This window comes from Pteropus medius, unplaced genomic scaffold (genome assembly GCF_902729225.1).
Source record: "Pteropus medius unplaced genomic scaffold, Ma_sr-lr_union100, whole genome shotgun sequence".
NCBI classification, from domain to species: Eukaryota; Metazoa; Chordata; class Mammalia; order Chiroptera; family Pteropodidae; genus Pteropus; species Pteropus medius.
Genome location: NW_024351729.1, coordinates 5,873,638 through 5,888,072, shown reverse-complemented (window position 1 = coordinate 5,888,072; position 14,435 = coordinate 5,873,638). Strand labels below are relative to the sequence as shown.

At 33.7% G+C, this 14,435-nt stretch overlaps 1 protein-coding gene across 1 annotated transcript in view; it reads left to right on the top strand.

The window, feature by feature from the left end:
• The window catches only part of DNAH7 (dynein axonemal heavy chain 7), a 208,265-nt gene that overhangs the window by 103,387 nt on the left and 90,443 nt on the right, over positions 1-14,435 (top strand). Inside the window, exons 34-40 of the mRNA XM_039844299.1 lie at positions 433-564; positions 1,866-2,090; positions 4,492-4,689; positions 6,677-6,832; positions 7,569-7,737; positions 9,779-9,905; positions 11,124-11,343. Coding sequence (XP_039700233.1) covers positions 433-564; positions 1,866-2,090; positions 4,492-4,689; positions 6,677-6,832; positions 7,569-7,737; positions 9,779-9,905; positions 11,124-11,343 — 1,227 coding nt within the window. The remainder of the gene's footprint in view (positions 1-432; positions 565-1,865; positions 2,091-4,491; positions 4,690-6,676; positions 6,833-7,568; positions 7,738-9,778; positions 9,906-11,123; positions 11,344-14,435) is intronic.

Here is a 14,435-nt window from a genome sequence, read left to right as displayed (position 1 = left end):
AGTGGAGTTTAAAACCATGTTAGTGGAGATTACCTAAAGGGAAAATCCAGAGTAAAAAAGAAAAGAGCAAAGGATAGAATCCTGAATGCACTAACTATTTGGGGAGGACAGAGGGAGGAGAGGAGAGAGAGCATTGTGCAAAGCAAGTAGAGGGCATTATGAGAAACTGCTAAGAGGTCAAATTTTTTAAGTTTGAGATTCGGTGTAAGAGCCATTACAGAGCACAAGCTACTTTTACATGATGCCACAGCTGCGGCGGTTAATGTGTGCCTCAGTTTTCTCACCTATAAAACTAGAATTACAATAACAGTACCTTTTCATAGATACTATGGCTGTTAGAATTAAATGAGTCCAATAATTAGTTGATGCTGTTTTAATTAGTGCCTCGTTTAAATTAACTTGTTTTATAGACTTTTTTCCTCTAATTTTTAGGAATTATCTCCTACTTCAGATACAAACTTAGTACGATCCTTAATGAATCTAATAGACTGTTTTATGGATGAGTTTGCTGATGAAGTCAAAGTAAAACACAGAAATGATCGAGAAGCTTACTCTTTACTTGAGGTAAGATCCATCGTGTTTGAATCTTGCAATGGAGAGACATCTATTGCTTTCTCTCATACTTATTAGTTAATGAAACTCATTTTCCCTCTGAATTTGGGGACTAGACAATGGGTGGTAGCTGAACAATGAGAAAAAAGTCAGGCCCAAAATCCCAGGTGCTGGTAGGGAAGTGCCTAGAGTGGAGCCCAGTGATCTCCTGAGATCTGCTATTGAAATCTTGGGTCATTTGATGAGCTTCAGAAATTATCAACTCTCAAAACGTTAATGACCATTTGATGATGAGATTCACCTCTCCTTCAACTGTCAAATCATGATAATTCATCATTTTCCCCCTTGATTTTCTTATCTTTTTCATGAAATATAAATATTTAATAATTTATGTTTACATATGGATGTATAAATATATATATTTAGATTGAGGAAAGCAAGAAAATATATAAACTATAAACATTTTTAGAATAGAAATAAAATTATCAACAGATCTTGGATAGTCTTTAATAAAAATTATGTATTACTAATGGTAATGCTCCCAATGTAGTCAATATGTTACTTGTATTGCTTATATTTTATGAAATTAATTAATTTCTAATTTAGTTTTAGTTTCCAGAGAGAAATAATCTGTGAGTAATCTGGGAGTAGGTGGACAGTGTCTAAGTAGAGTCTACAACTTTTATGAGCATAGTCAAGACTGTGTTAGCATTGGCATTAAAAAGGTGATTTGGCTTTAAAACAAGAAAACAGGTTTTCTGATTAAATGGTCGATTTTGTCACTGACTCTGTTCCCTCTCTCTGAGTCTGGTAAAAAGAAAGCTTACAGGATGGTAGTTCTTGTTATACAATCAATGCTCTGATAATTATTATAACAGGTAAATAAAGAATATGAATTTGTTCTAGTTAAAAAAACTGTATCAAAATTTAGATTTAAAAAACATGTATATTGTGGGTTGATTATTCCTTATTAAAACATGCCATTATACCTTAATAAAAAATTATCTCAATTTTTTTTTTTTTAAATTTCAAGTTCCTGCCATATACTTAAAATATTATGTAGTCTTCCAGATTAATCATTCTAAGGTTTCACCCTGGTTAGAATTTATTCTTCTCTGATAGTAATATTTTATAAAACATGCAATTTGTTTTAAAAAATCTAATTATTACAAAATCCTGAGATGGCCTACTATTATATATCAGTTTATTCATTTCCTTTCACAGATATTAATCTGGCTAATCTGATTGAAGCTTCAAGGATAGATTAAAGTTATTCTTTAAATGAACTCTATCTTTTCATCTTTCCAATGCAGGGCATTTTTCTGTTTTCACTAATATGGTCTGTCGGTGCTTCTTGTAAAGATGATGATCGGTTGAAATTTAATAAGATTCTTCGGGAACTAATGGAAGGTCCAATTTCGGAACTAACTCGAAATAGGTTTAAATTACTGAGTGGTGCTGAACAAACGTCTTCAAAAGAACTAACTGTCCCATTTCCTGAAAAAGGAACAATTTATGATTATCAATTTGTCACTGAGGTAAGAATTCTGAAACAAGATTTGCAACTATCACATTGGCAGAGCCCCCTCCAAGTCACAAAGCACATAATGGCTCTGTGGTCACATTGTCACTGTTGTTTACCTTCAGAGACAGCATGAAATAGAGAAGGGTGCCCTGGCTTTGAAGTCAGACACACCCAGGTTTGAGTCCTAGTAAAACCACTTTCTTTCTGTGTAGCTTTGGACTAGTTATTTAATCTCCCTGAACCTTTTTTTTCTTATTGATAAAATGAGGTAAATAATAATACCTGATGGGTCAATTGTACTCATTAAGTAAAATTATACATTATTATATCTAGTTCAGCACCAGGTACATACTGGTTTAGGACACTCCTTGGAGGTTCATGGTGCATATTAGCATATTGCAGGCACTAAGAAGTCCTGCAGGAGTGCAACTGGGTTAGTGTAAATTCAATATTTCTCAAATAGATTGGACAATAAAACCTGGGTGATATTTGTTTACTTGTTTGTTTTTATGTAACAGCTCTCACTTTCTTGAGAACAAAGTTTAAGAATATATATTATTTAAATATGTGTAGATTCAAGTGAAGTTGAGATCATACCATATCCCCAATGGGGAGTTTTATATCCTTCTTTTTCCCTTAATAGAGAAAATACTTTTCTATCCCACTAAGATTTCTTTAATAAATTTATTTTTCTAAAGCCTCCCTTTTTTCAGCCACCTGGATGGACCATGATCTATTCAAATAATTTCCTACTCTTGGACATTGAACTGTTTTTGTCATTTGTTAGTTTTTCTGCTTTGGTGAATATTTTGTACACAAGTCATTGTGTACATATTTTATTATTTCTTTAAGATAAGTTCCTAGAAAAGAATAACTATATCAATTTTTAAATTTTTATGACTCCGGGGATGTATTGCCAAGCTTACCTCAGAAGAGATTCTTCACCTGCAAGATATTATCTTTTAATTTTTGTGTATTTTAATTTATTCTATTTTATTTTATTTCAAATTACTAACAATACCCTATATTTTTAGAGCACTTCGTAGTTTATTAAACTTTTTACACAATCATTTCTTCTTCTTTTTTTTAAACATCATAGTGAAATAGGAAAGATAGGATTATTTTGCAAGTTTTACCATTGAGGGAATTGGAGTTCAGAGATATTATATAATTTTCCCCAAGGTCATACAATCTCTGAATGACTGTCCATTCCAGGTTTTCTGATTCTAAATTTTTCATTCCCTATATGGTGGCAACAGATCCATGTTAGAAAAGATTCTCAAAAACATGAAAAAGGAATTATTTCTTCATCAGTTCTATGAAGTTCTAGAAATTTTTTTGCAACACAATTTTCAAACTGATATAAATTCAGCCTCCTCAAAAAAATCTCTACTATATGTGCAGCACTGTGCCAGAGAACACAAAAATGAATAAGGCACAGTGCTGCCCTCAATGAGAGTCTAAGCTCTTCAGAAGAGAGTTATGTAACACCTGAGGACAAAAGAATGCCAAGTGTCAAGGCCCAGAGACCTGGGGCATGTTTGAAACCAATAGATTTATCAGTGAAGCTGGGTTGTGAGACACATGAAAATGTGAAGGAAAGATGAGCCTGAATTCTGATGTGTTTTGAATTGATTCTGTAAGAATGGAAAGGCAAGCGGTATTTTTCGAAAGATAGAGTTAACATGACATTTTTGAAATTTTTGAAATTTTTTATTATAAACGCTGTCATAGCAAATTAAAATTTTAGTTCACAAGCTAATTGGATGCAAAGACATAGTATAATGTTAATTCGTAATAAAAATCTCATATTAAGAAATTGCATCTGTTCTAGATATCTGTTGCACAACATGAATATAATTAACACTGCTGAACTGTACACTTAAAAATGGTTGAAGGTAAATTTAGTTGTTTTTTTTTCCATAATCAAATAAAAATAGAAATCTTGCCTAAAATGATAAGCCGATGTTATAAATACCATTATAAAAGTTCAGCAATGTGCAGCTGATGTTCTAGGTAGAAGAATGTTTATATTGGTTGATATTTATTAAATAAATTTCTTTGCTCTTTTATGCATTGATTAGTCCAATTTTCTCAATGCCATTAAAGAATCTAACATTTGGCCAAAATAACTAATATTTGAGTGGACATAATCAGCAATTTCAGGACATCAAAAATATCATAGCCACACAATTTCATTTATTCATGTTAAAGCCTAGTTGTTTTTTTAATTTGACACAAAATTTAACTTTGAAAAATCAGGGTGAAGTGTTTTAAAGGATAAAAACAAATGTATAAATATTAAGGTTTCTTGGTCTTGATCAGTCATGTTTTCTACAATGGCATGGGAAAGTAGAACTTTTCAAAGTATTTCATAACATATCATTCACTATCTGGCTGTTTATTATAAACAGGGAATAGGAAAATGGGAACCATGGATAAAGAAATTGGCAGATGCTCCTCCAATTCCTAAGGATATGATGTTTAATGAAATCATTGTACCAACTCTGGACACAATTCGATATTCTGCGTTAATGGAATTGTTAACCACCCATCAAAAGCCTTCAATATTTGTAGGACCAACTGGAACTGGAAAGAGTGTTTACATTATTGTAAGTATTGTAGAAATCTACATATTAAAATGTGCATAATATTCCTAAGAACGCTATTTTAAAAACTACCTGAAATAGTAGACAATATCTTTAAATACTCAAGTATTTCGATGTTGGAGCTACAGAGAATTCTTGTGTAATTGCCTATTTATTTTAGAAAATTGATTAAAGATATGACGCAACTTTATATACTGAATTACTGTCCCATTTTCTAGGACGAAGAATTTTATATCCCTCGAAAAAGGTGTTTTGGTTAATTATGCTTGATATTTAATTTTCTAAATTATTTAATATCTGAACGGTTACTATGTAGTAATAAGACTAATTTTTGTTAATGATTTCTGGAATCTATTCCAGCTAGCTGTTGTAATAGATGAAGCTCCAAATCTCAGTAGCTTTACACAGTCTGTGTTCCCTTTAGTTTAGGAGGTCACATTGATCAAAGACCGGTTCTTGTCTTTAGTTTCAGATTTCCAAAGGCAGTAAGCTGGCTGGAACTAATAATAAATAGTACCCTCAGACTTTTGCATGGCAAGTAGTTGCAAGTTTCATCAGGGCTAATTGGGCAACATGGAAGATAAGTCTTCCTGGGACTCCATTCTAGACAACTGCCCACAGCAGTGAGGGAACCTCATCAGTGCCCTTTTGTCAGGGAACTGTGCAGTGTGGATGTCCCTTTGGAGTATCTAAAGAACCTGCACATCTGCTCCTCTCAGAGAGCAAGCAATTGGAAGCCTGCCATGACAGCGGGCAAGCAAGCATTAGCGAAGAGGGAACCACAGTAATGCCTGTGAAGTATGACTTTTGCCTTTCTTCCTTTTGCTCTGCCCCTTACCCAACTGTGGGACAGGAAAAAGATAGGAGACAAAGGAAAAGGAGAGTGAAGGAGCCATCAATTGTTCCTCCTTCATTGCAGTTCCCAGTCAATTCACATTCTCCCAACTTATGAGAGTACCTATTTCTCATTTTTTATTGATTTTATATTTTAATTCAATCTTTTAATCCTTTTGGAACATATTGGGTATATAGTTAAATAATTGTCCCGATATCATTTGTTAAATAATCTCACAACAGATTGAAATGATATCTTTATTATAACCTAAATACTGTATGTATCAGGGAATATCCAAGAGCAGGGAGGAGAGAAAGTTTGACTGAGCTTTTAAATCAAAATGTTGATTTTACTTGGATTTTTAAAAAAACAACTGAAACTGTACAGAAAACTAAGGGATTTACTCGAGATGTCAAGAGTCAGGGAATGGAGAGCTGACATAGTTAAAGGCAGTAGCTAGAAAAAAATAAAGCCTTTTGTCTTTTGTACCCCCATCAATTCGGCCCAGGCAATAAACTATCCAGGCAAAACAAACAAACAAACATTACTGTTTACAAAATTGGGAACATATTTTGCATTTTATATTGTAATCTGCTTTTTTCTACTTAATATATTATAAATAGTTTTCTATTTCATTATTCATGTATAAGATAATTTGCAAAACACAATATCTTGATTAAGAATCATTATAATTATACTTACTTTCCAGTGAATTCCATTTTTAAAATATAATTATATTATCTATCTAAGCTCCCTAACTTATAATCAGATAACTTGATATTTAAGTAGAAAGATAATAAGCTATATTAAAAAGAATATTGATCTGGAAAGAGACAAATGGCAGTCTGAATTCTTGCCCCATTCCTGACACCTTAAGCTAGTTTCTTAACCTCTGAGTCACTGTGACTTCATGTTAAGAAGGCATACATAATCTACATGATGGTTTTGGAAATCAGAGAAGCTACATGCATAGGGCCTAGACAAGTAGAGACACACCATTGACGTGGTAACTTATTTCTAATGATTCCATCTCTTTGTACATTGTTAAGACACTCTAAAATTAAATTCAAGTGTGTCAACAATGATGCTTAGGTTTTATTTTGAACTGTCAAAATATTTCATCTATGGCTAATTTTACTATTTCCTATTATATAGAACTTCCTTTTAAATCAACTCAATAAAGAAATCTACAAGCCTCTGCTAATTAACTTCTCAGCACAAACTACAGCAGCTCAAACTCAGAATATTATCATGTCAAAATTGGACAAAAGAAGAAAGGGAGTTTTTGGTCCTCCTTTGGGCAAGAGAATGGTAATTGCTCTTTCAATATATATGCTACAGCACTGGTCCTATTCATACATACTGCTACAGTCAGAACAAGGAAAACCAGATATACTGGGGCTTGAAATCTTTTTCTACAGCTTTTTTTTTTTTTAACACAAACTTTGAAGAAGAAGTTTTCCTAAATGCATGTTCATATTTGTATGTGCATTAGCCAACTTGACATTAGAAATAAGCAATTGTCCTTGGAATTGAAAGTAGAATATTCAACTGGTAAATTATCTATTTTCCTAATTCTCTCATTGACATTTTTACTCAGCAGAGTCTATGCTGTTTGCTCTTCTAAGCCCCTAAACAGACAAGCTATCAATTGATTTACCTGTGTTCCTCTACCAAGGATACCCTTCTAAATGTCACTCTAACCACTTAGATGTTATAATCATTTTAAAATCACACCTTTCTCATTTATTTTAATGTATTGAAGTTGTACAAGGAGAAAAGAAAAGGCATATTGAGGAATTGTATGAGAGGATTAATAAGTCCAGAACTCTTAATCTATAAAAGTTAGTAATAAAACTGTCTCCCTACCCCTTAGAGGCGTGGATGCTAAGGGATATTATTCTTGATTTGAAAAGAAAACCTTTGCTTCTCACATAAGTCTATAAGATGATCCAGTTCTTTGCCTCAACATTGTTTATAAAGTAAGACACTATATTAAGATGTAAATATTTTCTAAGATGTGTACCTTTTCGCTTGTCATTCTCAGGTTGTGTTTGTAGATGATGTCAATATGCCTGCTCGGGAGGTATACGGGGCTCAACCTCCCATTGAGTTACTGAGACAGTGGTTAGATCACTGGAATTGGTACGACCTAAAAGATTGTTCTATGATTAAACTAGTGGATATTCAAATCATGTGTGCTATGGGACCTCCAGGTACATTTTCCAAGTTCATGATTATTAAGATTGAAAATCACTCTGGCTATATCTAAAGAGAGCTGGAGAAAGAGAAAGCCAATTGGACTATTTGAGTTAATGTTTTGTGTATGTGTTTTCTATGTGTATACGTTATGACTTAAGGGAGTGTACCACAGTGGTCAACACTGCAAAGTGGGTTGCCTTGGTTTGGGCCATTCTTCCACTATCTCTTCCAAATCCATTTTCTCTCACCTTCTGGAACTTTGTTTCCTATTTCCTGTCCCTGCATTCTAAGAACCTACATACCCCTGGGAAGCTCATTACCCTCTGTTTCATTCATTAAAGTTTCAACTGTATGAAACATTCTTGGTTCGGAGTTCACCTTTCCTCTACCCCAACCTAGTCCTATTCTAGTGAGTCTGTGGACTCAACAGAAAGGCTGTTGAGAGGAATTTAAGTAGGAGATGGCCAAAAGAATTAATTCTTAAAGACCCTTTACATTTTTCCAAGAGAAATTTGTAAACTCAAATAAATCTTTATGTGGGGGAAATTTTTTATGCTGGAATATCTAAAATGGCTTGAGTCAACTAATTGGACATCTTTATTCTTCTTCTGAACTCAGGCTAGTATTCTATTTCTCAAAAATGTATTTTCTCAATGTACCATTTCTTTTAGGAATCTCTCTAGTATTTGCCTCTGAACCCCTCACCTTTATCTGACCCATAATGCAGTTTGCTGAGTCAGTGATTGTTCTCAGCACACTCCTTGGACCACTTTGATGCTCTCTCTCTCTCTGTCAGTTTCTCCCTTCCTCCCTCTCTCTCTTTTTCTCTTTCTCTTTCTCTCTCTCATAAGACTACTGCCCCTGGGCCTTAAACTTCAGTTCTACTTTATCTCTCTCCAGCCATCACAAGCCAGTCATTTGTACTACATGTCCACTTTTCCCTGCCTCTTCAGAGGAGTAGGCTGAGTCTATGAGGTATCTTTTCCTCTTGGGCCCTGTTTCCTAAAAGTACCACCATTTCTGAATGTTCTCTGGGAGGATGGGTTAAAGACAAAGCCAGGGGACCTAATTACTCACTTTTCCTTCTGCACTTCTTTCACCATCTCCTTAAACTTACCAGGTAAATCAGTGTTCATTACAAGTTTCTCAATACATAGACATATAAAACTATTTCAGTCGATAGACTATTATATGCTTTCACACATTATTCATGTTTTTCAGAACAAGTACTGAATGATTCAGTGATAAAAATGAAATACAGATTTACCTGGTTTTAAACAAACATAAAATGTGAATCTGTATATTTTTATGCAAAATACATCTTAGTGATATTATACACTTTTTAAATCACTTATTTACCAAAGATTTCATAATAAAATCCCTTTTAAAAACAATTGCAGTTTGTCTATATATTTAAAGATGATAATATCAGTCAATTTTGTTAAAGGATGTATTACATTCTAAGTCAGTTATTAAAGCCTCATATTTGAAAATTTAATCAATATTTTATGAAAGTGAGATAATAGCCAAATTTTTAAAAATGCAAGTGGCTAGGCCATTTGAACCACATAGACTAGTCTTAGGGAAATTCCTTTCAAGATATGGGAAAAAAATTAAGCTGTATGCCAAAGTTGTGTTGAATTTCAGACACATGAGAAGGACTCTAAAGTTTGGTCAGTTGGGTTCACCTTATATTAAGTTGTATCTTAATATTTCATTGTAATGAGGACGTTCACAGTTAACTGGGGCTGTGAGTCATGGAGAAGGCAGCCAATGGCGCTTCCTGTCTGGGAGAATTTCCTTTGGCAACATAAACTAGATCTAAGATTATGTCTAATTAGTTGAATTCATTCAGATAATTTGACTTAAAAAAAAAAAAAAAAACCTCGAGTTTGAGGGGAAAATTTTTTTGAGATCAGCGTTATCCAAACAACTGATTATTCTTATTCAGTGTGCCCCAAATTTGTCCATCTGATTTTATGCTGTAAAATATTAGAGAAAATACTCTGGCATATACTAGTAACATTGTTAAGAGTTATCCTTTTCAATATATAGGTGGTGGTCGAAATCCGGTAACTCCTCGATACATGCGACATTTCAATATTATAACAATCAATGAGTTCAGTGATAAATCCATGTTTGCAATCTTCTCTAGAATCTTAACCTGGCATTTAAAAATCTGGTAAGTAATTTAGGGTGTGTTTGTTTTTCCATTAAGGGGAATAAAATCTTTCGAAAACATATCAATATAAGTTGTGCTTTTCAAAGTTTTTCACTAAAGTATCCTTAGACAAGGAAAAAGTTAACAAGTAAAATTATTCCCCTTCACTGCTCCCAGCTATGGGAGCATAATGTAAAAGGAACCAGAGTATCTTTCTCTCTCTTTTTTTTTTGTCCAAAGTCTTGATTTTAGTCTAAAAATTCATACAAATTTTGCATTCTGTTATATAATATGTTCATATTAGAATTATCATTATTTTGAATTTTCACCATGTAGTGTAATTAATGCTGGAAAAATATTCCAAATTTATCCTGTAACTTTGATACCCTCCAGTAGAACTCTTTGAGTTCCTCAGGAATATCTATGTTTGAGTGTAGCCTTGGATCCTGTACCCTGGGGAAATGTTGTTTCCTCGCTCTGGACACTCAGTGCTTCTCCATAAGATATGTAGGAGTCAGGAGGCCAGGTGGACCTGAGCAGTGCAAGTCTCAGCTCCCTAATGTCCATTCTCAGGAAATTGTCTTTCCAGGCTCAATGCAGGGATGATGGAGGACAGCTGACTCTTCATCAAGGCAGAAGTTAAAGATGAACAGTTTTTCCAAATGTATATTCTTTCTTCATGTTCTTTCTACCGTAATCATGCCCTTTGCCCCCCTACGCACCCCTTTCTATAAATCTTGGCTTACTATTTATTTAACTTTCTTTTTAGCACTCCTTTTTCTTTTTCTATTTTCCTTAATTTTTTCTATATTTTTATTTTCTTCCTTCTCTTTCTCTGAAAATACATGTTTCACTATTGTTCTTCAGGGATTCTATCTATATGCAATTGAGAGTGCCAGGGAGTGGAAAAGTTTAAGATTCATTTGCCTAATAGATGCTGGATTTGAGTTATATAATGTGGGTTCCTTGGCTGGCTCTTCTGTTCACTTATTTAAGTAATTGAAAGTCCATTAAATTGGTTCTGCTTACTCATGGAGTTGCTTTGAACATGAAATAAGGTAATGAATGGAAAGTAACTTTAAAAGAAGTAATTCTATTATTATAACAAGAAAGGGTGATCTGTAAATTAAATCAATTGATTTAATTAGAATAAAAATTGTATGATAATTATGCTACCATAAAATTAGGTATCATAATTTTATATTTGCTAAATTTTCTTTTTATTTAAATTTTTTTAAGTTATAAATTTCCAGATGATTTTCTAGATTTGACAACACAAGTTGTAAATGGTACAATGAATTTGTATAAAGAAGCAATGAAGAATCTCTTGCCTACTCCAGCTAAATCTCACTACTTGTTCAATCTCCGAGATTTCTCCCGTGTCATTCAAGGTGTTTGTTTATCAAGACCAGAAACAGCAGAAACCAAAGAAGTAATTAAACGTCTTTGGGTTCATGAGGTAAATTTCCATGTTGTTGAAATATGATTCTGTAAGAAACAAAGATTTTTATCATGCCAACACTGGACAAGAAGAAATATTCAGCAGTTTATACTGTTGAAATGCATTCAGTTATTTGACATGACGAAGATCAATAATCAAGTTAATTCTTAAAACTATTTGACACTGATAGTTTATGATGTTTAAAATGCTTTATCTCTCTGTTGATTTATATTGAATTTCTGTTGATTTATAAGATACCTTGAAGTAGATTCCACTTGGGATCAATCTCCTTTAAGTGACAACCCTCGTTAGTTTGACTTCAAATAATTTTGAGATAGAACACTTTTTGAGCTTTTTCATAAGAAGCGAATGTGTTTATATTACTTACGTATTGTTTTAGTAGGTGCCAAAAGAACTGCAAAGCAAACAAGTTCGGAGAGCATAGAAACTATAGAAAAATGTGGTTAAGTTCTCTTTGAGAGGAGGAATGTGGGTGAACATTTTCTTGTAAAAACTTGTGGAGAGAGGGAGGGAGAGAAAAAGAGAAAGAGAATACAAAGATTAATGTGTCAAAAATTATAGTTCAATATTTTAAAAATAGGCAAAAAATATGAGAAAGTAGAAGGAAGACCGTTCTTTCATTTTTAATATATAAATAATATAGTTAATTTAATTTTAGAATTCTAGATAATGGGAATATGTTAAAACCATGTGCTACGGAGACATAAATTTCAAAAGGGCTTTAAAAAATTCTGTTTCTGTAGGCTTTTTAGATCTACAGTTTAAATTCCTAAGTCTTCATATCTTCAAATATATGTCCAAGTGAAGATCTATTCTACTAGGAAATTTTGGCCACAGCAAAGTCCCTAAAAAGTGATTCTTGGGAAAAGTATGATTTGCAGATTTTTACTGCACTCCGCTGTAGGTTACTTAATTGCCAGAGTGGAACCCATGTTCTGGAACATGGACACAGGCTGTAAGTCTAGTAGGTCACATGAATAATGGACATATGGTGAAATGTGGAGAGGGAGAGAGAAGAGATGTCATTGACTTCACTGAAAGTGTGCATTGCCTAAGGCAGTGTTTTGTCGTGGGCCACATCTTACTCTAGGAAGCATCTAGCATTCTCTATTTCAGGAACTTTGCCCTTAATATTTCTTCTACCTAGAACACCATTAACCCCATTATTCACAAGGCTTGCCCCATTACCTCCTTAAGTTCTCTGATCAGGTATCCCCTTATCATTGAGGCTCACCTTGGACCATCCCTATGCCCTGCAGCTCTTTATCCCTGATCTTGCTTTATTCTTCATAATACTGAATGTCACTTGCCACCAGCTATAATTTTGCTTACATATTTTCTCCACTAGAATAGAAGTTTTATGAAAACAGCAATTTCATTTATTCACTGTTTTCCCCAGTGCCTGACACATGGCAAGCACTCAATAAACATTGGTGAATGAGTGAATGAAGAGAGGAAAGAAGGCAGTCTTGCTACACATAACATTTTTCATCATTTAGGATTATATATGCCATTGCTTTCTTCCAATCACGGGAACTGTTCATATGCACCATTGTATATTTTCAGTATATAGAGTTACTTTTTAGCATTTTTCAGATCTCTATTCTGCCTTAGTTGTCAGATCATTGAGTTTTGACAATGGCTATTGAGCTCTTTGGCCATTTAATGAGGTTTGTACTAGAATGACATGTAATATTTAGTAATTACTTTCTATTCATATGACATAATAAGTTAAGTCTTCTCAGAGGGATATCATAGGAGGTTTTCAGTCCCTCAGTCCAAGGAGGTGACTGTTGGCATATGTTGGGAAACTAGATTGTCCCATAGAGAAATAGCTTTTGAATTGGTTGAAGCATGAGAGAGCCTCCAATCTCACCATATGCCTTTGCAGCCACCACTATTAGAAAAAGGGATGACACTATTATGCCATCAAACTTGACGACAGTGAAAACACTAAAATCATTATTCCTGTACACCATTAGGTTGACTCCAAAGCAGTTGTAGTAATTATATTTCTCAGTTCTATAGCTTTCACATATGTTGTCATTTATTTTTACCATACATGTGTGAGGCTTGCAAAGCAAGTGTTACTACTTTCATCTTATAGGTGAAGAAGCTGATTCAGACAGGTTTAAGTAATTTCCCCCAAATATCAGAAGTTTTGCTGACAAAAACATGCATTGCTTATATGTGTATTAATCCGCTTCTGCTTCCAAACAAAATACCACAGACTGAGTGGTTTAAACAACAGAAATTGATTTTCTCATAGTTCTGGAGTCTAGAAGTCCAAGATCAAGTTGCTGTCAGTGTGGGGCTCTGGTGAAGGTTCTCTTTTTGGCTTGCAGAGAGATGCCTTCTCACGTATCCTCACATGGCCTTTCCTCTGTGCGCCTGCAGAGAGAGAGGGAGCTCTGTTATCTCTTCCTCTTCTTATAAGGACTCCAATTGTATTGGATTAGCGCTTCATCCTTATAACTTCATTTAACTGTAATTACCACCTTAAAGGAACTCTCTCCAAATAGTTACATTTGTGGATTAGGGCTTTAACTTATGAATTTAGGAGGAATACAGTTCAGTCCAAAACAGACTTTAACCAGCGGACACCCATGCTACTTCAAGGAAATAATTATTTTACGTAGCAAGCCTGATTAACTATTTCTTTCAATCTCGTAACATGTCTATAGCCAGAGTTTATTTTAGTAGATCACTCTCTGCAATGACAACAAAAATAATGAACAAATGTCCAAAGCAAACTTACTTTCTACCTAAGACAGTTCCTCTTTTCCTAGAAAATGTGCTTTAAAAAAAAAACAAAAACAAATAAAAGCTATTGATTTGCCAATAATTTTAAAAATCCTAAATACCAATACCCAGTTCTATCTATATATGAGTGAACAGCAAAGGCAGTCGCTCATCTTCTCTAATTTTTTTTCCTTCTTTAGTCCTTAATACTCTTCGCATCTTTACAGTCTGCTTCAGTCCCCCCAAATTACCTTTATTTATTAATAACTGAATGTAACTGTGTATCATTTTAAATACATATGATCAAAATGAATTTTTAAATTAAACATGATTATGAGTTAGTCCTG